Genomic DNA, 24978 nt, shown 5'->3' on the forward strand with positions numbered 1-24978 from the left:
TGAAATCATTATTATTCAGCAGGTCTACAAATTCATGAAATCTATCACTTGTATCCAGCCACACTAACAACACGTCGTCAATATATCTCTTCCAATAGTAAATTTGATCAATGTATGATTTGAGTCTAGGATCAGACTTAATGCATCGTTCCCACCATCCTAGATGTAGATTCGCATATGAGGGCGCGCAAGACGTCCCCATAGCTGTACCAGTGGTCTGGTGGTAGATCTTACCATTGAAGAGAAAGATGTTATGGGTTAGAATGAAATCTAGTAGTTCCATCACGAAATCAATAACCTTTTTGGATAGAGTACTTTCGAGCTTAAGAAGTTCGCCGACGTGTTGAATGCCCAGATGATGCGGAATGGAGCTATAAAGAGCTTCCACATCCAAGCTACATAGTGTGGCATTTTGTGGCAATTTAAGAGTGGTCAAGAGCTGCAGTAGTTGTTTGGTGTCTCTAAGAAATGAGGGTAATTTTTGTACCACTGGAGACAAGATTTTATCAACGTAGATGCTCGCATTTTGCGTTAAGTTGCCACATCCCGATACAATTGGCCTACCGGTGGGATCAGTCAATGATTTATGTACTTTGGGTAAGCAATAAAATGTGGATAAGCATGGTTGTTTAATGTACATGAAATCAAACTCATCTTTATTGATCAGTTGATCATTGAATGCCTTAATGAGCAGATTTTTCAGTTCTTCCTGGAATTGTTTTGTAGGGTCCCTTGCTATTATGCGATAGGTGTTACCGTCAGATAGCAATTTCTCTGCTATGCGGATGTAGTGAGTTCTATCCAATACCACTACATTACCCCCTTTATCAGACGGTTTAAAAATCAAATCCGTATAGCTTTGTAGCTTTTTAAGGGACTCTAGTTCCTGTTTGTTAAGGTTACCGTTAGGAAATAAATGAAAATCATTCTCATTCAGGTTTTCTATTTCTCTGGTAACCATTTCAAGGAAAACTTCCAAATTCTTATAGTCTGAAAAATGTGGGGTAAATCTGCTCTTAGGTTTAAGGTTAGTATGCGGGATATCGTTTTGTATAGCTTCATCACCTAAATTCAGTAATTCAACCAGAGTATCCAAACAGTCAAGGTCTTTTGGTAGTAAACCTAAGCTTTGTGCCCTGATTTCTTTGCGTATTGCATGATACTTAAAAAGGGCCAATTTTCTCACAAATAAATTCACATCTTTAGTCCAATTGAATTTACTGAATGTTGGTGTGGGCACAAACGAAAAACCTTTATCCAGCACCATAAGTTCAGTCGGGCTAAGAGTGGTACCTGAAAGGTTAATGACGCGCAGGGAAGATTCATTCATTCTCTGCGCCGTCTCTGGCTTCTGCCCCTGCCTCTGTACCTGGTATGCGGTCCCTGAGATAGGTCCGCTTGCTTTAGGCCTAAAAAATCCACCCCTTTTTTTAAGAATACTTTTGGATGGACTTTTTGGAGTTATGGTTGTGGTACTCTCGATTTCAGTATCAGTGGATTCATATTCAGACGTGCTGAATTGATCCGAGTCTACTTTAGTCCTCTTTTTAAATGGATGGTAAACTCTACCTTGCTCAAAGTCTTTTATGTCCCTCATGTATTTCTGATGTTTTCTCAATTTGATAATATGTGAAAACTTGTCTAGATTGGATTTGAGTTTGATCTCTAAAGTCTCAAATAATGGTTCTACTTTGAAACCTTGAACCAATTCAATCTCTTTATCCAATTCTAGTTGGACGTTGGTCAGTTTGATCGACTCATATTTACAAATGATGTTCATAAAGGTGGTGGAGCATTTTGTTGCTGCCTCATCCCATTCTTTGTGGAATTCATCAAGGTCTACTTGTCGTGTTGGGGAGATTTGCACTCTTAGTCCCCTAGGTATGATATTTTTTGAGATGTATTTTTGTAAGGTAGAGACCTCCCAGCTTATCTTAATTTGTTGTTTAAATAGTTTAGTTAATTTACTAAAACTCGTATGGATATTTGGGGGAGACAGAGTTTCTATTGTCGTTTCTGTACTGAAAACTGAGTCAGCGTCTGCACACCAGGTGCTTGCGTTAGGTTTATTAGACAGAAACCCCGCCATTTTATATTATAAAGTGACAGTCTGATAAGTAAATAATGATGGTGACCTTGTGGTGAATAACACCTGTTAAATATTAATATAAATAGAACTTTAAGAGATCAGAAGACAGGAGAGAAAACCTCAACTCTGTCACTGACTCAAAAGGTAAAAAGTGGTCACCTGGACTGGGTGGAGAGGGGATAACCCTCGGGAAGACTTGAAATATAAAGAGAGAATCTCCTTAGGTTGTCTAGCTAAAGAACAGCCATATGGAGAGGTTCCCAGTCCAGTTCCGTAAGTATAGTAAGGAAAAATAATAAATAACTTTATTAAATAGAATTAGTATATAAAAGCACAAATCTAAGTAGATAGAGAATTACCCATCATCAGGACATAGAGAACGTGGCTAATGAGTAGCCTACTCTGGCTATATATTTATAGACCTTCTAACTAGAAGGACAAAGTGCTGAATACTATTAAAGGTACTCCTAGAAAAACCCACAGGGGTATATAACTCAGGACTCTATCTAACATAGGAAATGGCACACAAAATTAAAATATAATACCTAATGGAAAACGATCTCAATTAAAGGAGCCAAAGGGAAAAGCAATGAGAGGGAAGGGGATATAGAAGGGGAGAGGTAATGTCACAGTGATGAATGACTAAAAAGAGCAATCATAAGACATATATACCTCCCACTCCAACTAGCCAAATCCCACAAAACCCACTCTGAGCTAAAGCCCTATCCTCCTCAGATGACACCTTCGAGGGTATCCTAGTCATAGCCTAAAGCTACAGGGATAATGGAGAAACCAAGCAATAAAAAAGGCAGTGGTTAGACCGCCTACTAGAAAAGCCACTACCTTTCAAAACAAGAAAGGAGATTAACTCACTACTGCTATGGTATAGGGTATATATAGAGAGGTAGGGGAGAGTAATCGGAGAAATGAGGGAGAGAGGTAAAACAGCCAAATAACCTCTCCCACCACTCGCAAGCTCCCAGCAAAACAATCTCACACTATACTAGACCCTATGCTCCTATAATTAACACCTTCGAGGGTGTTCTAGTCTTAGCTGCAAGCTAATAATAGAGATGGTCCATTAGGTAAAAAATAGTGTCAAATCATATCATTCGTGCAGGGTGCTCAAACGTGAATAAAGTGGAAGCTAAAAAACCCGACGCGCGTTTCAGCGTGTGAACCACGCCGTCATCAGGGGTAACGCTAGTGCGGCCTGCCCGGCCGTCTGTTATATACCCTGCTAATTGTGCCTATATCGGAGTCCGCCAATCACCGATCGTCTGTTAGTGACGTAAACGGGGCGTGTCCAGCTGCTCCGTTGCGTAACTTTTACGACGATCAAGGAGGCTGAGAGCATTGGTGAATGAACCCGTAGAGTGCCTAATGATCCTCCAGGGTTAGATTCAGAATGGTAAAAATGCAGCATCAGAGGTGTATAGACACACTGTATGTCCGCAGGCGTTACACTTAGCTGGTAGTCGAACGGCTATATAAAGCCTGTTTGATAACAAAGTGTAATGTCTGTAACAGTGTAGAGTAGCCAATTTAATTTCATTGCCTGTGTAATATGAGATAAAAAGTGGCAATCTTTATCCATCAGCAGGCAAGTATACCTTATATATTTAATATGCACTTTTGCCAGTAATGCACATCTATAAGGGAAATATACAGTAACTACCTCTGTTCCCCATGGCTTGTCTACTGTATAGTGACATTCATACAGGAGATATATTCATGGTATGCATGCATTGATAACTATGTAACTAATGTGTAATACAAGTTGTGCCTACATATAAACCACAATAGAAATGTATCTATTCCAAATATAGTATGGTACAAATCTATCTGTGTATGCAGACTAAACACATTAATACTCATACGAAAATTAGGCTCAAAAAATAAAAATAAATGAAAGGAAATTTTTAAACTTGTGTGAAGTGATATATACATTTGTGTTTTAACTTAACTAGAATATCATTAAAGATCAGTCTGTCAAATAAATGGGGAATAAGAGAAACCTTCATTTAGCCCTGCTGGTGACAGGGTTTTCAATTGGTAAATCCAGAAGGCTTCTCTCTGTCTCAGTTTCAAATCCCAGTTCCCTTTGCGTGGCGGTTGTGGAATATGTTCCAGGCCCATAAACCTAATTCCTGCAGAGGAGTGGTTATGGTGTACGTGTAAATGTCTCGACACTGGTGTCTCCAAGTGTCTCTTGACGGAATTCACATGTTCACGTATCCTAAATTTTAGAGGACGAAAGGTCTTGCCTACGTATTTTAAACCGCAGGAGCAGATTAGTAAATAGATCACTCCCGTGGTTAGGCAGTTAAAGAAGGACCGAGGTTTGAATTGCCCCATACCACTACTATCGGTGGTTAGTTTAGAATGTCTCTTAATAAAGGGGCAAGCACTGCAACGGCCACATTTAAATGTGCCTATTGGTAAGTACTTCTGGAAGTAACCAGAAGGTGCAGTGGTCTGAAGATGACTCGGTGCTAACATATCCCTTAAATTTCTCCCCCTCCGTGCTGTAATGGAGGGAGAGGGAGGCAATACTTCCTTGAGATGTCTTATCACAGATAGGACCACTAAGACCGATGATACAAAAATACGCTGTATCGGCACTTTCGACACAGGTTGGGAGGCCGTGCAAAAAACCTTTCAAAAATTCTGGCCCATTCTATACTCTGATAAACATCTCAAGGAAGTATTGCCTCCCTCTCCCTCCATTACAGCACGGAGGGGGAGAAATTTAAGGGATATGTTAGCACCGAGTCATCTTCAGACCACTGCACCTTCTGGTTACTTCCAGAAGTACTTACCAATAGGCACATTTAAATGTGGCCGTTGCAGTGCTTGCCCCTTTATTAAGAGACATTCTAAACTAACCACCGATAGTAGTGGTATGGGGCAATTCAAACCTCGGTCCTTCTTTAACTGCCTAACCACGGGAGTGATCTATTTACTAATCTGCTCCTGCGGTTTAAAATACGTAGGCAAGACCTTTCGTCCTCTAAAATTTAGGATACGTGAACATGTGAATTCCGTCAAGAGACACTTGGAGACACCAGTGTCGAGACATTTACACGTACACCATAACCACTCCTCTGCAGGAATTAGGTTTATGGGCCTGGAACATATTCCACAACCGCCACGCAAAGGGAACTGGGATTTGAAACTGAGACAGAGAGAAGCCTTCTGGATTTACCAATTGAAAACCCTGTCACCAGCAGGGCTAAATGAAGGTTTCTCTTATTCCCCATTTATTTGACAGACTGATCTTTAATGATATTCTAGTTAAGTTAAAACACAAATGTATATATCACTTCACACAAGTTTAAAAATTTCCTTTCATTTATTTTTATTTTCTGAGCCTAATTTTCGTATGAGCATTAATGTGTTTAGTCTGCATACACAGATAGATTTGTACCATACTATATTTGGAATAGATACATTTCTATTGTGGTTTATATGTAGGCACAACTTGTATTACACATTAGTTACATAGTTATCAATGCATGCATACCATGAATATATCTCCTGTATGAATGTCACTATACAGTAGACAAGCCATGGGGAACAGAGGTAGTTACTGTATATTTCCCTTATAGATGTGCATTACTGGCAAAAGTGCATATTAAATATATAAGGTATACTTGCCTGCTGATGGATAAAGATTGCCACTTTTTATCTCATATTACACAGGCAATGAAATTAAATTGGCTACTCTACACTGTTACAGACATTACACTTTGTTATCAAACAGGCTTTATATAGCCGTTCGACTACCAGCTAAGTGTAACGCCTGCGGACATACAGTGTGTCTATACACCTCTGATGCTGCATTTTTACCATTCTGAATCTAACCCTGGAGGATCATTAGGCACTCTACGGGTTCATTCACCAATGCTCTCAGCCTCCTTGATCGTCGTAAAAGTTACGCAACGGAGCAGCTGGACACGCCCCGTTTACGTCACTAACAGACGATCGGTGATTGGCGGACTCCGATATAGGCACAATTAGCAGGGTATATAACAGACGGCCGGGCAGGCCGCACTAGCGTTACCCCTGATGACGGCGTGGTTCACACGCTGAAACGCGCGTCGGGTTTTTTAGCTTCCACTTTATTCACGTTTGAGCACCCTGCACGAATGATATGATTTGACACTATTTTTTACCTAATGGACCATCTCTATTATTAGCTTGCAGCTAAGACTAGAACACCCTCGAAGGTGTTAATTATAGGAGCATAGGGTCTAGTATAGTGTGAGATTGTTTTGCTGGGAGCTTGCGAGTGGTGGGAGAGGTTATTTGGCTGTTTTACCTCTCTCCCTCATTTCTCCGATTACTCTCCCCTACCTCTCTATATATACCCTATACCATAGCAGTAGTGAGTTAATCTCCTTTCTTGTTTTGAAAGGTAGTGGCTTTTCTAGTAGGCGGTCTAACCACTGCCTTTTTTATTGCTTGGTTTCTCCATTATCCCTGTAGCTTTAGGCTATGACTAGGATACCCTCGAAGGTGTCATCTGAGGAGGATAGGGCTTTAGCTCAGAGTGGGTTTTGTGGGATTTGGCTAGTTGGAGTGGGAGGTATATATGTCTTATGATTGCTCTTTTTAGTCATTCATCACTGTGACATTACCTCTCCCCTTCTATATCCCCTTCCCTCTCATTGCTTTTCCCTTTGGCTCCTTTAATTGAGATCGTTTTCCATTAGGTATTATATTTTAATTTTGTGTGCCATTTCCTATGTTAGATAGAGTCCTGAGTTATATACCCCTGTGGGTTTTTCTAGGAGTACCTTTAATAGTATTCAGCACTTTGTCCTTCTAGTTAGAAGGTCTATAAATATATAGCCAGAGTAGGCTACTCATTAGCCACGTTCTCTATGTCCTGATGATGGGTAATTCTCTATCTACTTAGATTTGTGCTTTTATATACTAATTCTATTTAATAAAGTTATTTATTATTTTTCCTTACTATACTTACGGAACTGGACTGGGAACCTCTCCATATGGCTGTTCTTTAGCTAGACAACCTAAGGAGATTCTCTCTTTATATTTCAAGTCTTCCCGAGGGTTATCCCCTCTCCACCCAGTCCAGGTGACCACTTTTTACCTTTTGAGTCAGTGACAGAGTTGAGGTTTTCTCTCCTGTCTTCTGATCTCTTAAAGTTCTATTTATATTAATATTTAACAGGTGTTATTCACCACAAGGTCACCATCATTATTTACTTATCAGACTGTCACTTTATAATATAAAATGGCGGGGTTTCTGTCTAATAAACCTAACGCAAGCACCTGGTGTGCAGACGCTGACTCAGTTTTCAGTACAGAAACGACAATAGAAACTCTGTCTCCCCCAAATATCCATACGAGTTTTAGTAAATTAACTAAACTATTTAAACAACAAATTAAGATAAGCTGGGAGGTCTCTACCTTACAAAAATACATCTCAAAAAATATCATACCTAGGGGACTAAGAGTGCAAATCTCCCCAACACGACAAGTAGACCTTGATGAATTCCACAAAGAATGGGATGAGGCAGCAACAAAATGCTCCACCACCTTTATGAACATCATTTGTAAATATGAGTCGATCAAACTGACCAACGTCCAACTAGAATTGGATAAAGAGATTGAATTGGTTCAAGGTTTCAAAGTAGAACCATTATTTGAGACTTTAGAGATCAAACTCAAATCCAATCTAGACAAGTTTTCACATATTATCAAATTGAGAAAACATCAGAAATACATGAGGGACATAAAAGACTTTGAGCAAGGTAGAGTTTACCATCCATTTAAAAAGAGGACTAAAGTAGACTCGGATCAATTCAGCACGTCTGAATATGAATCCACTGATACTGAAATCGAGAGTACCACAACCATAACTCCAAAAAGTCCATCCAAAAGTATTCTTAAAAAAGGGGTGGATTTTTTAGGCCTAAAGCAAGCGGACCTATCTCAGGGACCGCATACCAGGTACAGAGGCAGGGGCAGAAGCCAGAGACGGCGCAGAGAATGAATGAATCTTCCCTGCGCGTCATTAACCTTTCAGGTACCACTCTTAGCCCGACTGAACTTATGGTGCTGGATAAAGGTTTTTCGTTTGTGCCCACACCAACATTCAGTAAATTCAATTGGACTAAAGATGTGAATTTATTTGTGAGAAAATTGGCCCTTTTTAAGTATCATGCAATACGCAAAGAAATCAGGGCACAAAGCTTAGGTTTACTACCAAAAGACCTTGACTGTTTGGATACTCTGGTTGAATTACTGAATTTAGGTGATGAAGCTATACAAAACGATATCCCGCATACTAACCTTAAACCTAAGAGCAGATTTACCCCACATTTTTCAGACTATAAGAATTTGGAAGTTTTCCTTGAAATGGTTACCAGAGAAATAGAAAACCTGAATGAGAATGATTTTCATTTATTTCCTAACGGTAACCTTAACAAACAGGAACTAGAGTCCCTTAAAAAGCTACAAAGCTATACGGATTTGATTTTTAAACCGTCTGATAAAGGGGGTAATGTAGTGGTATTGGATAGAACTCACTACATCCGCATAGCAGAGAAATTGCTATCTGACGGTAACACCTATCGCATAATAGCAAGGGACCCTACAAAACAATTCCAGGAAGAACTGAAAAATCTGCTCATTAAGGCATTCAATGATCAACTGATCAATAAAGATGAGTTTGATTTCATGTACATTAAACAACCATGCTTATCCACATTTTATTGCTTACCCAAAGTACATAAATCATTGACTGATCCCACCGGTAGGCCAATTGTATCGGGATGTGGCAACTTAACGCAAAATGCGAGCATCTACGTTGATAAAATCTTGTCTCCAGTGGTACAAAAATTACCCTCATTTCTTAGAGACACCAAACAACTACTGCAGCTCTTGACCACTCTTAAATTGCCACAAAATGCCACACTATGTAGCTTGGATGTGGAAGCTCTTTATAGCTCCATTCCGCATCATCTGGGCATTCAACACGTCGGCGAACTTCTTAAGCTCGAAAGTACTCTATCCAAAAAGGTTATTGATTTCGTGATGGAACTACTAGATTTCATTCTAACCCATAACATCTTTCTCTTCAATGGTAAGATCTACCACCAGACCACTGGTACAGCTATGGGGACGTCTTGCGCGCCCTCATATGCGAATCTACATCTAGGATGGTGGGAACGATGCATTAAGTCTGATCCTAGACTCAAATCATACATTGATCAAATTTACTATTGGAAGAGATATATTGACGACGTGTTGTTAGTGTGGCTGGATACAAGTGATAGATTTCATGAATTTGTAGACCTGCTGAATAATAATGATTTCAAACTCCACTTCACTAGTGAAGTAGGGGGCAAAAACCTCTGTTTTCTGGACCTAACTCTATTGATTTCTGAGGATGGTAGAATTGAAACCACACTGTATAGAAAAAAGACTGCCACCAATAATCTACTATGCTGGAAGAGTCATCATCCCGTGTCACTTAAGTCGGGTATTCCAATTGGTCAGTACCTGAGACTTCGCCGTAACTGCTCAACTTTGGAGGAGTTCAAAATAAAGGCCAATGATTTGCGTCACATGTTCAAAAATAAGGGTTACCCCAATAGGGTCCTTAAGAGGGCATACCTGAGGGCAATACTCTCTGAACGTGAAAATCTTATCACAGATAGGACCACTAAGACCGATGATACAAAAATACGCTGTATCGGCACTTTCGACACAGGTTGGGAGGCCGTGCAAAAAACCTTTCAAAAATTCTGGCCCATTCTATACTCTGATAAACATCTCAAGGAAGTATTGCCTCCCTCTCCCTCCATTACAGCACGGAGGGGGAGAAATTTAAGGGATATGTTAGCACCGAGTCATCTTCAGACCACTGCACCTTCTGGTTACTTCCAGAAGTACTTACCAATAGGCACATTTAAATGTGGCCGTTGCAGTGCTTGCCCCTTTATTAAGAGACATTCTAAACTAACCACCGATAGTAGTGGTATGGGGCAATTCAAACCTCGGTCCTTCTTTAACTGCCTAACCACGGGAGTGATCTATTTACTAATCTGCTCCTGCGGTTTAAAATACGTAGGCAAGACCTTTCGTCCTCTAAAATTTAGGATACGTGAACATGTGAATTCCGTCAAGAGACACTTGGAGACACCAGTGTCGAGACATTTACACGTACACCATAACCACTCCTCTGCAGGAATTAGGTTTATGGGCCTGGAACATATTCCACAACCGCCACGCAAAGGGAACTGGGATTTGAAACTGAGACAGAGAGAAGCCTTCTGGATTTACCAATTGAAAACCCTGTCACCAGCAGGGCTAAATGAAGGTTTCTCTTATTCCCCATTTATTTGACAGACTGATCTTTAATGATATTCTAGTTAAGTTAAAACACAAATGTATATATCACTTCACACAAGTTTAAAAATTTCCTTTCATTTATTTTTATTTTTTGAGCCTAATTTTCGTATGAGCATTAATGTGTTTAGTCTGCATACACAGATAGATTTGTACCATACTATATTTGGAATAGATACATTTCTATTGTGGTTTATATGTAGGCACAACTTGTATTACACATTAGTTACATAGTTATCAATGCATGCATACCATGAATATATCTCCTGTATGAATGTCACTATACAGTAGACAAGCCATGGGGAACAGAGGTAGTTACTGTATATTTCCCTTATAGATGTGCATTACTGGCAAAAGTGCATATTAAATATATAAGGTATACTTGCCTGCTGATGGATAAAGATTGCCACTTTTTATCTCATATTACACAGGCAATGAAATTAAATTGGCTACTCTACACTGTTACAGACATTACACTTTGTTATCAAACAGGCTTTATATAGCCGTTCGACTACCAGCTAAGTGTAACGCCTGCGGACATACAGTGTGTCTATACACCTCTGATGCTGCATTTTTACCATTCTGAATCTAACCCTGGAGGATCATTAGGCACTCTACGGGTTCATTCACCAATGCTCTCAGCCTCCTTGATCGTCGTAAAAGTTACGCAACGGAGCAGCTGGACACGCCCCGTTTACGTCACTAACAGACGATCGGTGATTGGCGGACTCCGATATAGGCACAATTAGCAGGGTATATAACAGACGGCCGGGCAGGCCGCACTAGCGTTACCCCTGATGACGGCGTGGTTCACACGCTGAAACGCGCGTCGGGTTTTTTAGCTTCCACTTTATTCACGTTTGAGCACCCTGCACGAATGATATGATTTGACACTATTTTTTACCTAATGGACCATCTCTATTATTAGCTTGCAGCTAAGACTAGAACACCCTCGAAGGTGTTAATTATAGGAGCATAGGGTCTAGTATAGCGTGAGATTGTTTTGCTGGGAGCTTGCGAGTGGTGGGAGAGGTTATTTGGCTGTTTTACCTCTCTCCCTCATTTCTCCGATTACTCTCCCCTACCTCTCTATATATACCCTATACCATAGCAGTAGTGAGTTAATCTCCTTTCTTGTTTTGAAAGGTAGTGGCTTTTCTAGTAGGCGGTCTAACCACTGCCTTTTTTATTGCTTGGTTTCTCCATTATCCCTGTAGCTTTAGGCTATGACTAGGATACCCTCGAAGGTGTCATCTGAGGAGGATAGGGCTTTAGCTCAGAGTGGGTTTTGTGGGATTTGGCTAGTTGGAGTGGGAGGTATATATGTCTTATGATTGCTCTTTTTAGTCATTCATCACTGTGACATTACCTCTCCCCTTCTATATCCCCTTCCCTCTCATTGCTTTTCCCTTTGGCTCCTTTAATTGAGATCGTTTTTCCATTAGGTATTATATTTTAATTTTGTGTGCCATTTCCTATGTTAGATAGAGTCCTGAGTTATATACCCCTGTGGGTTTTTCTAGGAGTACCTTTAATAGTATTCAGCACTTTGTCCTTCTAGTTAGAAGGTCTATAAATATATAGCCAGAGTAGGCTACTCATTAGCCACGTTCTCTATGTCCTGATGATGGGTAATTCTCTATCTACTTAGATTTGTGCTTTTATATACTAATTCTATTTAATAAAGTTATTTATTATTTTTCCTTACTATACTTACGGAACTGGACTGGGAACCTCTCCATATGGCTGTTCTTTAGCTAGACAACCTAAGGAGATTCTCTCTTTATATTTCAAGTCTTCCCGAGGGTTATCCCCTCTCCACCCAGTCCAGGTGACCACTTTTTACCTTTTGAGTCAGTGACAGAGTTGAGGTTTTCTCTCCTGTCTTCTGATCTCTTAAAGTTCTATTTATATTATTATAGAAGAAAAACCTTTGATAAACCTCCTATAATAGTTAGAGAAACCAAAAAACCTTTGTACGGCTTTAAGCCCACTAGGCAGTGGCCAATGTAATATGGATTCTAATTTCTTAGGATCTATCGAAAAGCCTTTTTTAGATATAACATAACCCAAGAAACTGATTTGCTTTTGGCCGAAAAAGCCTTTCTCCAATTCACAGTATAAACCATTCTGTAACAAACTGGTTAATACTTTTTTGACATTATTGTGATGTGACCCAATGCTTTTGGAATAGATCGCGCTGTTAAAGCGCTGTAGTGCTGATCGGGCCCCCTGGAAATCCATAACAGCATGGACCACTCGATGGGCCCCTTGAATGTGCGTCCACGGCGGGGGCCACAAAGCATGGCATCTGGTACCCGGTCGCAGGGGTCTGCAGGGCGGCCTCGCCCCCTGGAGTGACGGGCCCGGTCGCTGAAATTATTTTGTGTTGAGTTGAGTAGATTGGGCTACTGCTTTAGATTCCCTTGGATAAGTACATATTTTTCAAATTTCCACACCCTTGTGGAGGCATTTGGGAGTAGCAATGGGAGATCAGTAGTAGATTTGCTTAATCAACAGTGGGGAAAAAAATGTGTAAATTAGATTGTAGGATCCCACGGAAGAGACTAGAACAGGAAAGTAGGAACTGAGTAGAATAGTCCGAAAGCCTCAGAGTTTAAATACTTGTGTCCCGCGTTTGAAACCTCTGTATTTAACTTATGCTTATTATTTAGGATCAGGTGGTTGCAAAAAAGTTTTGTGAGTGTGTTGAGCACAACCGCCCTCACCGTGTAACAGAAGGATCCTATAAAACAGAGAGCCTCAGTGCAGTGACTTCACGTTCCTTGGAAATACATGAGAGAGAGAAAGACAAGATCCTGGAACTGACCAATCAGATCATCCAGCTGCTGACTGGAGAGGTGAGGCTGCTGGGAATGGGACATTATACAGTAAAACCAAGGGATGTGTCTGGATGGTGACTGTGTCATTGTGTGTGTCAGGTTCCTATAAGGTGTGAGGATGTCACTGTCTATTTCTCCATGGAGGAGTGGGAGTATCTAGAAGGACACAAGGATCTCTACAAGGACCTGATAAAGGAGAATCACCAGATCCTCAGCTCACTGGGTAAGAGGATGCTAAACTTCTATAATCTTTGTGCATATCACAGATGATTTCCAAAAATGTACATAAACCATAATGTTTGATTTACCTTTTCTTGCAATAATCTGTCTACTAATAATAAATAAAACATTTTCTCCTTTAGATAAACCTTTATCAGGTGAATATCATACTCCAGATTGTGTTCCTGAGTTTGGAAACAATGAGGAAAGTGTAGCTAAACCTAAAGATGGACCGCACTATCTGCAAACTAGCAAAGTAAGAAAAAGACTGAAAAATAATACACCGTACATGTGGGAAGAGTCTCCACCGTGTACAGATGAAAATCACAGAGACATGGACATTTACAAAGAGACAGAATATCCATCTACTGATATTAAGAAGGAATCTACATTACATGAAGAAGGGAATCTCACAGGGCTTGACATCCATGCATGCACAGATAATACACAGACAGAATATTCATCTATTCTTATTAAGGAGGAATCAGCCTCGGATGAAGAAGGGAATCGCCCAGGAGTCGACATTTATAAATCCAGTCACAATTCTACTCTTGCAGATAGTGAAGATAATAGAACTTGTTCAAACATACATTCTATCAAGCCTTGTATTGAATTAAATACACCATATCATATTGATGGTAATGCTACTCTGAGCAAAGACAACATAGAGGAAATATTCCCGATTTCTGATTGTCCACAAGGCTTCAGTAGTGACACGCAGGATGTTAAACATCAGCCAACTCATACAGGTAAATACTTATTATCCACACCAGACTTTGTTATACATGAGATGAATCACACAGGAGAAAATCAGATATCATCTTCTGAATCTGGGTCAGATTTTATTCAGGTGTCCAATCTTGTCAAGCACGAAATGGATTGGAATGAACAGACACCATATATGTGCTCTGAATGTGGGAAATATTTTACCCAGGCTGCACAGCTCATGTCACATAAAATGTTTCATACTAAGGAAAGACCTTACAAATGTACTGAGTGTTTGAAGAGTTTTAAAAATAAGTATCATCTTGTTAATCATCGGAAAATTCACACAGGAGAAAAACCATTTAAATGCTCTGAATGTGGAAAATGTTTTACCCACGCTGCACAGCTCGCGTCACATAAAATGGTTCATAATAAGGAAAGACCATACAAATGTACTGAATGTTTAAAGAGTTTTAAAAGAAAGCATGATCTTGTTAATCATTGGAAAATTCACACAGGAGAAAAACCATTTAAATGCACTGAATGTGGGAAATGTTTTACCCGGCGCACATCTGTCATCAGACATGAAAGAATTCACAGATGATTAGAGCCATTCTTCTGTTCTTAATGTGGAGAAGGCTTTGCAGGTCACTTTTCTAATATTAGACACTTCGGTAATATAGATTAAAGCTATTTGCATGTACAATGTGTAGGGCACATTATTTGTTACCAGTGTTTTATTACACATACAATGCAATGAAGAAGATTTGAATTTTTTTTTTTGTCCCTGTGCATCTGCTTTTTGGGTTTAAATTGAGTGGGATAACGTGATATACACTGCGTGCAGAATTATTAGGCAAATGAGTATTTTGACCACATCATCCTCTTTATGCATGTTGTCTTACTCCAAGCTGTATAGGCTCGAAAGCCTACTACCAATTAAGCATATCAGGTGATGTGCATCTCTGTAATGAGAAGGGGTGTGGTCTAATGACATCAACACCCTATATCAGGTGTGCATAATTATTAGGCAACCTCCTTTCCTTTGGCAAAATGGGTCAAAAGAAGGACTTGACAGGCTCAGAAAAGTCAAAAATAGTGAGATATCTTGCAGAGGGATGCAGCACTCTTAAAATTGCAAAGCTTCTGAAGCGTGATCATCGAACAATCAAGCGTTTCATTCAAAATAGTCAACAGGGTCGCAAGAAGCGTTGAGAGAAACCAAGGCGCAAAATAACTGCCCATGAACTGAGAAAAGTCAAGCGTGCAGCTGCCAAGATGCCACTTGCCACCAGTTTGGCCATATTTTAGAGCTGCAACATCACTGGAGTGCCCAAAAGCACAAGGTGTGCAATACTCAGAGACATGGCCAATGTAAGAAAGGCTGAAAGACGACCACCACTGAACAAGACACACAAGCTGAAACGTCAAGACTGGGCCAAGAAATATCTCAAGACTGATTTTTCTAAGGTTTTATGGACTGATGAAATGAGAGTGAGTCTTGATGGGCCAGATGGATGGATTGGTAAAGGGCAGAGAGCTCCAGTCCGACTCAGATGCCAGCAAGGTGGAGGTGGAGTACTGGTTTGGGCTGGTATCATCAAAGATGGGCCTTTTCGGGTTGAGGATGGAGTCAAGCTCAACTCCCAGTCCTACTGCCAGTTTCTGGAAGACACCTTCTTCAAGCAGTGGTACAGGAAGAAGTCTGCATCCTTCAAGAAAAACATGATTTTCATGCAGGACAATGCTCCATCACACGCGTCCAAGTACTCCACAGCGTGGCTGGCAAGAAAGGGTATAAAAGAAGAAAATCTAATGACATGGCCTCCTTGTTCACCTGATCTGAACCCCATTGAGAACCTGTGGTCCATCATCAAATGTGAGATTTACAAGGAGGGAAAACAGTACACCTCTCTGAACAGTGTCTGGGAGGCTGTGGTTGCTGCTGCACGCAATGTTGATGGTGAACAGATCAAAACACTGACAGAATCCATGGATGGCAGGCTTTTGAGTGTCCTTGCAAAGAAAGGTGGCTATATTGGTCACTGATTTGTTTTTGTTATGTTTTTGAATGTCAGAAATGTATATTTGTGAATGTTGAGATGTTATATTGGTTTCACTGGTAAAAATAAATAATTTTAATGGGTATATATTTGTTTTTTGTTAAGTTGCCTAATAATTATGCACAGTAATATTCACCTGCACACACAGATATCCCCCTAAAATAGCTATAGCTGAAAACAAACTAAAAACTACTTCCAAATATATTCAGCTTTGATATTAATGAGTTTTTTGGGTTCATTGAGAACATGGTTGTTGTTCAATAATAAAATTAATCCTCAAAAATACAACTTGCCTAATAATTCTGCACTCCCTGTATATGAGGTAAAAAAAATATGAATGGGGAGTTTCTGATTGGCTTAGAGCATCAGCTGACCGCTGTAGAGTCAGCGACGCTCCTGCCCATAGGCACTCTGCGTTTTCTTTAACTCATTTTCAGAAGCACCTATTCTATAACTATAAACCGCTGTGGAATATGTTGGCGCTATATAAATGCTAAAAATAATCTCTTGGTATGTCGAATCTGGTAACCGTTTTAAAATAGAGTACCAGGCTGCTTGTGAGGTGTCTAGGTCAAGATCAGTAAATTGAGGAATCCATCTACCAGGATCGGAGGTTTGTGGGTTCAATTCCAGGTGTTCTTTGAGACATTTGTAGAAGGAACTCAACAAGTACTGTATAATTGAAGAGAGAAGTGTGCACTCATCCAGAGAGCTGTCCTGTCTAAATCAGAAAATTGTGACCTTACTGAGTGAAAAAACTGGATTTGAAGAAAGGAATGACTTAATAAGGGTATGTACAAGAGAGTAATGAATTATTAGAACAGTTGAGACAGTCATTGATATACTGTATTCCCCTCCCACCCATTGTATGTAAGAGTTACCTGCTAGTCTCTTCTGGATTAGAGGGTTGGACACAAAAGGCATAAACAAGAGAACTGATTTTGTAAAATCTTGTTCCATGCTTTGATTGTAGTGCATAAAAAAGGGTTGGTTTTGACACAAGAGAATGTGTGTATATATAAAACTTGGAGAGATTAATATCTGGTAAACATTGTTACTCCATATTGTGTAGAGTGTATTGCTTGCTCCATGAAATCCATTCACATCATGGCATTATTGAGCCTGCAGGCTGTAGTCCAGGAGGTCAGGAAGGCTGAGAGCCATGTTAGATTTGGGTTTTACCAGTTTCTTCTATGCAAACAGGGACGCTTTCTGTTCCACGGAGAGAAAGAAAAGAGTTGAGAGAATCTTTTATCTAAATCAGGGCTCGACAAATTTTCATGGATTTGTCAACCCGTTCACTCAATGTGGTCGGCCCATGAAGCAGGCAGGATGCCGGACAGCTGGTCCAAGGAGAATGGAGACGGGCGCGCAAGGGTGCAGTCATTTCCTATTTACTGCTGTGCTCCCTCATGCGCCCTCCAGTGATGGCAGGAATAGGACATAATTCTAGCCCTGCATCACAATACAGCACGTGAGTGAGCAGAGCTTGAAGATGACAGGATCACACAGCTGCACTGAACCCCAGGGAAAAGGATCCACACCAGCTATCTCAAAGGGAGGCTGGGTGGACCTAAATGAAAATATAGTTTGTGAGTGTATAACAAAATGTCTGTCTGTCTGTCAGTGAGTGTATCTGTTTAGTTGACCGCCAACGCCCGCCAATCACATTGGTATGAGGTTTTTACTTACCTTTTTTCCCACGCCGTGCCTGTCTCGCCAGGGCTAGTTTCATGGCTAATTAAGAGGCTATTGCACATGCATGGCAAAATTCCACGCTGTGCCAATCAGCATCTCCTCCTAGAGATGCATTGAAAGACTGCATCTCTATGGAGAACGTTCAGTGCCTCCATGCAAAGTGTGAAGATGCTGAACGTAGGTGCTGCACAATGTCTGGGAAGAAAGTTTGAAGGCGGTTGGCTACAATCTCAGTCAGATTATTCAGATCCTGGTTTAAAACCGTAATGGGCCAATATGACTGTACCAGTGTTGCATCTCTATCTGGTTTGGGAAAAGAACTGCCCAAGCTTGTGTCATAGAGTGGAAGGGAATACTGTCAATATAAATTTTATTGAATGTGGCAGTCAAAGGTGGGGTTAATGTGGTATTTTTACGATGTTTAATATTCATAGCTAAAACCATCTGGACCTAGTTCACAAATTGGAGCATTTAGAATGACCCATCGTACATTAGAGAGCCAGAAAGCCCTGACTCTCTGGGGGCTTACAGACATCGGGATCAGGGCTGCCATCAGGGGGTGACAACCATGACGGTTGTCACGGGCCTTGCGGTCCTGGGGGGCCCGAACTACTTTGGCAGTCCCGGGCCCCACATTCCCTCTCTGCACATATATATATATATATATATATATATATATATATATATATATATATATATATATATATATAGCGATGATCGCTATATATATCTGCAGCTGCGGGCCCCCGGCTACCTGTATTTGCAGGGGGCCCAGCAGTCTGCAGCAGAACTTTACAGCTCTTCCCTCTCTCTAACTCCCACGAGATCCGCGGCCGTCAGACCATTGCCATGGGTTACCATGGCAACGCTCCGCGTGGCACACACATCGTGCTCGCGGGGAGTTTGAGAGAGGGAAGAGCTGTAAAGTTCTGCTGCAGTCTGCTGGGCCCCCCTTGCAAATACAGGGAGCCCCACAATGCCACCAGACCACCTGGGAATTGAATCTCCCCCCTCCCTGAACCAGGTAAGAAGCAGGGAGGGGGGAATAGCTTTTATTACATTTTGGGGGGGGGAGGGGGGGGCATGGGGGGGAATGTTCAGTTTACACAACATGCATACACTAGTAAACACACTCTGCATTCATTACACTAACACACACTCTGCATTCATTACACTAACACACACTCTGCATTCACTACACTAACACACACTCTGCATTCACTACACTGACACACACTCTACATTCACTACACTGACACACACTCTGCATTCACTACACTGACACACACTGCATCCACTACACAAACATCCTGTATTCACAGTACACACACTACAACCACCACACATTCAAACACTCTGCATTCACTATACAGAGACACTGCGTCTAATACACACACTACTACAGACACTGCATCCACTATACACATTACATCTAGTATACACAAACACTACATCCACTACACACACACACACACTACATCCACTACTCAAACACACTCTGCGTTCACTATACACACTGCATCCGTTACACAAACACACACTATGCATTCACTGCACAAACAGTATCTAATACACACAAACACTACATCCAGGGGCGGACTGACCGGTCGTGCACTTTGGACATGGTCCGAGGGCCCGGCCGGGAGGGGGGCCCGCCATCAGGGGGCCCGGCCGCCCCTTTAAATGCGCCCCTTTAAATGCTGCAGCCGCCTTAGCGCTCTCTTAAGAGCGCTCAGGCGGCTGCGGCTTCTCACCTCCCCTCCCCGTAGCGTGGCCGAGCTGCTCTGCGTCCGCGGTGCCGGCCGGAGTGATAGGAAGGTGCACACACACTGAGTGTGCACCTTCCTGTCAGTCCGGCCGGGTACAGGAAACAGAAACTCCTGTTCCTGTTCCGCGCGGAGTTTCTGTTTCCTGTACCCGGCCGGACTGACAGGAAGGTGCACACTCAGTGTGTGTGCACCTTCCTATCACTCCGGCCGGCACCGCGGACGCAGAGCAGCTCGGCCACGCTACGGGGAGGGGGTAAAAAGAGAGAGGGAGGGGAGGGGGGGAGTTAAAAGAGAGAGGGAGGAGGTAAAAGAGAGAGGGAGGGGAGGGGGGGAGTTAAAAGAGAGAGGGAGGAGGTAAAAGAGAGAGGGAGGGGGGGGATTAAAAGAGAGAGGGGGGGTTAAAAGAGAGAGGGGGGGTTGTTAAAAGAGATGGGTTAAAAGAGAGAGGGAGGGGGGTTTAAAAGAGGGAGGGGGGTTTAAAAGAGGGAGGGGGTTTAAAAGAGGGAGGGGGGGTTGTTAAAAGAAAGAGGGGGGTTGTTAAAAGAGAGAGGGAGGGGAGGTTAAAAGAGAGAGGGAGGGGGGTTAAAAGAGAGAGGGAGGGGGGTTAAAAGAGAGAGGGAGGGGGGTTAAAAGAGAGAGGGGAGTAGGGGGGGTAAAAAGAGAGAGGGGAGTAGGGGGTAAAAAGAGAGAGGGAGGGGGTAAGAAGAGGGAGGGGGGTAAGAAGGGAGGGGGAGTAAGAAGGGGTAAGAAGAGGGGGAGGGGGAGTAAAAGAGGAAGGGGGGAATAAGAAGAGGGTGGAGGGGGTAAGAAGAGGGGAGAGTAAGAAGAGGGGGGGAGTAAAGGGGGTAAGAAGAGGGGAGGGGGGAGTAAAAAGAGGAAGGGGGGGTAAGAAGAGGGGGGAGGGGGGTAAGAAGAGGGGGGAGGGGGGTAACAAGAGCGGGGAGGGGGTAAGAAGAGGGCGGAGGGGGTAAGAAGAGGGAGGAGTAAGAAGAGGTGGGAGTAAGAAGAGGGGGGGAGTAAAGGGGGTAAGAAGAGGGGAGGGGGGAGTAAAAAGAGGAAGGGGGGGTAAGAAGAGGGGGGAGGGGGGTAACAAGAGCGGGGAGGGGGTAAGAAGAGGGCGGAGGGGGTAAGAAGAGGGAGGAGTAAGAAGAGGTGGGAGTAAGAAGAGGGGAAGGGGGGAGTAAGAAGAGGGGGAGGGGGGAGTAAGAAGGGGGCAAGAAGAGAGTGGGAGTAAGAAGGGAGTAAGAAGAGGGGAGGGGGGGTAAGAAGAGGGGGAGGGGGGAGTAAGAGGAGGGCAATTGCCCCCTCCCCTGTCCGCAGGCACCGTGCGGGCAGCCGGCAGGGGAGGGAGGAAGAGAGGACCCGGGAGCTCAGCCTGCAGCTCCTCTGGGTCCTTCTTGCGCGAGCACAGATCGTTGCCGCGGTTACCACGGCAACGTTACGGCTCTTGCAAGAGTAAACTCTAGCCCTGGAGCTATGGGCTAGAGTTCACTCTCAACACTGCGACCACCAGGGATTCCTGGTGGTCGCAGTGGTGAGAGTGAACTCTAGCCCCATAAACACACCACATTCACACACTGCCCCCCATACACACACACACCATACACATTTACACACATTGCCTCACACACACACACATACACTGCCCACCCATACACACACAGCCCCCATACTAACATTGCCACACACATACACAGCCCCCTCGTACACACATTGCCCCACACACCCTACACATTCACACACTACACCCCCTCACACACACTGAACCTTTCACACACACTGCACCCCTTACACATTGCACCACTGCTCCTATACCCTACTACAGCCTCATATCCCAGCAGACCCCAGGTAAGTTGTCAAACTGTTCTTAAACGGTTTGACTATTTACTCTGGGAGGGGGGCCCGGCCCTCCTGGCACCATAACGACTACACAGAGTAGTAGTGGTTATTGTGCATGGATTATTTCTTTAACCCCTTAAGGACACATGACATGTGTGACATGTCATGATTCCCTTTTATTCCAGAAGTTTGGTCCTTAAGGGGTTAAATAATCTACGAGTGCCCCAGTAGCCAGCAAGCCAGCCAACCCACAGGCCAGCGAGCCCACAGGCTGGCCAGTAGACAGCCAGCCAGCCTACAGGCCACCAGTTAGGCTTAAAGCCAGCAAACCCACAGCCTGCCAACCGCAGCCAGCAAGCCACAGCCTGCCAGCCAGCAAGCCACAGCCTGCCAGCCGCAGCCAGCAAGCCCACAGCCTGCCAGCCGCAGCCAGCAAGCCCACAGCCTGCCAGCCGCAGCCAGCAAGCCCACAGCCTGCCAGCCGCAGCCAGCAAGCCCACAGCCTGCCAGCCGCAGCCAGCAAGCCCACAGCCTGCCAGCCGCAGCCAGCAAGCCCACAGCCTGCCAGCCGCAGCCAGCAAGCCCACAGCCTGCCAGCCGCAGCCAGCAAGCCCACAGCCTGCCAGCCGCAGCCAGCAAGCCCACAGCCTGCCAGCCGCAGCCAGCAAGCCCACAGCCTGCCAGCCGCAGCCAGCAAGCCCACAGCCTGCCAGCCGCAGCCAGCAAGCCCACAGCCTGCCAGCCGCAGCCAGCAAGCCCACAGCCTGCCAGCCGCAGCCAGCAAGCCCACAGCCTGCCAGCCGCAGCCAGCAAGCCCACAGCCTGCCAGCCGCAGCCAGCAAGCCCACAGCCTTCCAGCAAGCCCACAGCCTGCCAGCCGCAGCCAGCAAGCCCACAGCCTTCCAGCAAGCCCACAGCCTGCCGGCCGCAGCCAGCAAGCCCACAGCCTGCCGGCAGTAGCCAGCAAGCCCACAGCCTGCCGGCAGTAGCCAGCAAGCCCACAGCCTGCCAGCCGCAGCCAGTAAGCCCACAGACTGCCAGCCAGCAACAGTAATTAAGGTAAGAGGAGCCAACTTGGCCTAGGTATCAGCTATGTTGTGTTGCTATATTGTGAAAAGGAACCAGAGTGTTGGAGAGACCCCCCTCCAGGCCCCATTAGACTCCATTGTAGTCTCTAATGGGACCTGGAGGAAATTCTTTCTAACACACTCTCTAAAGGACACTGAGATAGCCTCTGCTAGAATGCTCCCCCCCTCCATGGCCCATTAGCCCTCAATTGTAGTCTCTACTGGGGCCTGGAGGCGACTGTTTCCAGCAGGGACACTGAGATGGCCTCTGTTAGAAAGACCCCCTTCCAAGCCGGTTAGACTCCATTGTAGTCTCTAATAGGGCCTGGAGGGGATTCTTTCTAACACACTCTCTAAAGGACACTGAGATAGCCTCTGATAGAAAGACCCCCCTCCATGGCCCATTAGCCCTCAATTGTAGTCTCTACTGGGGCCTTGAAGGGATTATTGCACTTTTGTTCCTTGTGTCTAAAGATTGTGTAGGGTGTGGCTGGAGGCGGTGCATGGAGGCGGGACATGGGTGGCGCTTGCTGCGGAGTATGGGTGGGACCTGTAAGGGGGCCCTTGATTTATTTTGCCCGGGGGCCCTGAGGGTTCTCAGTCCGCCCCTGACTACATCCATTACACACATTCTAATATACTTCCACTATACACACCACATTCAGTCGTGCATCATTGACAGCGGACTAGGTAGGAGTCCTGTGGGTGGGCGGAGGAGGGGGGGGGAACCTTGCGCTTTGTCAAAATTCCTGATGGCAGCCATGATCGGGATCATCAGGCAAGTCAAAGTGTGCTAAAATAGTCTGCAAATAATGAGTTGATTTCTGTAGGATTCTGGGTGATTTTGCCCTCCTGAATTGAGGTTTGGTGTGTTTACCACATGTTGAGTTTGCACTTTCTGTAGTTTTTGTTACTTAGAGCCATGGCCATTAAAAAGGTGTCTAGGTGTTTGGCATCCAAATTGGCCCTCTGGCTTGAGTCAGTTTGGGATGTTAAATGGGAATAATGGTCTGGCAAACGGAATCGTTTAAGACTGGGATTTTTTCTTTCAACCATTCCTGTTAGTGTTTTGCTAAATAGGAAATGATGTGACCCCTGCAATACAATTGTGTAAGTTTGTATTGGGGTTGATGTGTACTATAGTCATTGCTGCCAACCAGGAGTAGTGGGAGTTTGAGTGCAGGGCTTAATTTTGTATGTTTGTATTTGCTTTTGTTACACAACCATGTTACAGTGCTGCCACCCACCCCATGTTTTCCCTATTGAGGGCTAATAAGTGTGTAGGGATTTAGAAAACTACCCATCTCGGACTCATTCGAGATTTTTCCTTTTATCTTAAAGCGGCACTGTCATGCCGAACTTACCTTTCCTCAATCTCTTCCTCTTCTCACCCTCTCTCGGGATCTGTTATTCATTTCTTCCATTCTTCTTTAGTTTTCTTTAAAACCATAAGACAAAGTAGGGACTCTTTGTCTTATGGGATTCCTCCGCTTGACCAGCTCTGACCAGCGGAGGAGCAAAGTGTGCTTCATTTCCGCTGGTCAGAGCAATTTTCCCATGATCCCTAGCTTTCCTCCCAGTTCCCACAATGCTTCCTGTCAGTATTGCCGAAAGTCCTGTCACTTAGACAGAACGCCGGCAAAACTGCCGAATTGCATCCTAACAGAATGAGCACTGTTTCTCCATTGGTGTTAGGATGCAATTCGGTACTTTGTTCGGATCGGAATTTCATTCAAATGAATGAAACTCCGATCCTATTCATTGCTGTGGCTGCATCTTGCAGCCGCTTAGTAGATAACTCCCTAATTCCCACGGTATCAGGGAGCTATCTACTAAAAGGCTGAAAGACCTAAACTGGTCTTTCAGCCAAATTTACTAACACCAAGTAAAAATGACTTGGTATTAGTAAATAATATGCCCCTACTCGCTATACCGCGAGTAGGGGCATGTCTAGTAAGCAGTGAGCAGCCTGTGGCTGCTCACTGTAGAAAAAAAAATAAATAAATATTGCCCCCCACCCCTAAATGACGGGTGGGGGCCGTTAAGTAAAATAAGGGAGGGAGACCTATTGTCCCCCCCCCCGGCCCCCACCCCTGAGCGGTGGGTGGGGGCCATAAAGATAATGAGGGTGGGGGGACCTACTGTCCTCCCCCCCCGGCCCCCACCCCTGGGCGGCGGGTGGGGGCCATAATGTTAATAAAGGGGGGGGGGGGACCTACTGTCCTCCCCCCCGGCCCCCACCCCTGGGCGGCGGGTGGGGGCCATAATAGTAGTAGGGGGGGGGGACCTACTGTCCTCCCC

The 24978-nt window shown here is 43.9% G+C and overlaps 1 protein-coding gene across 1 annotated transcript in view; it reads left to right on the top strand.

The window, feature by feature from the left end:
- Positions 1-24978, top strand: part of LOC134575152 (zinc finger protein 420-like) — a 70461-nt gene that overhangs the window by 16821 nt on the left and 28662 nt on the right. Inside the window, exons 3-5 of the mRNA XM_063434370.1 lie at positions 13150-13335; positions 13417-13540; positions 13680-14185. Coding sequence (XP_063290440.1) covers positions 13150-13335; positions 13417-13540; positions 13680-14185 — 816 coding nt within the window. The remainder of the gene's footprint in view (positions 1-13149; positions 13336-13416; positions 13541-13679; positions 14186-24978) is intronic.

The sequence above is a fragment of the Pelobates fuscus genome, chromosome 10 (assembly GCF_036172605.1).
Source record: "Pelobates fuscus isolate aPelFus1 chromosome 10, aPelFus1.pri, whole genome shotgun sequence".
NCBI lineage: Eukaryota > Metazoa > Chordata > Amphibia > Anura > Pelobatidae > Pelobates > Pelobates fuscus.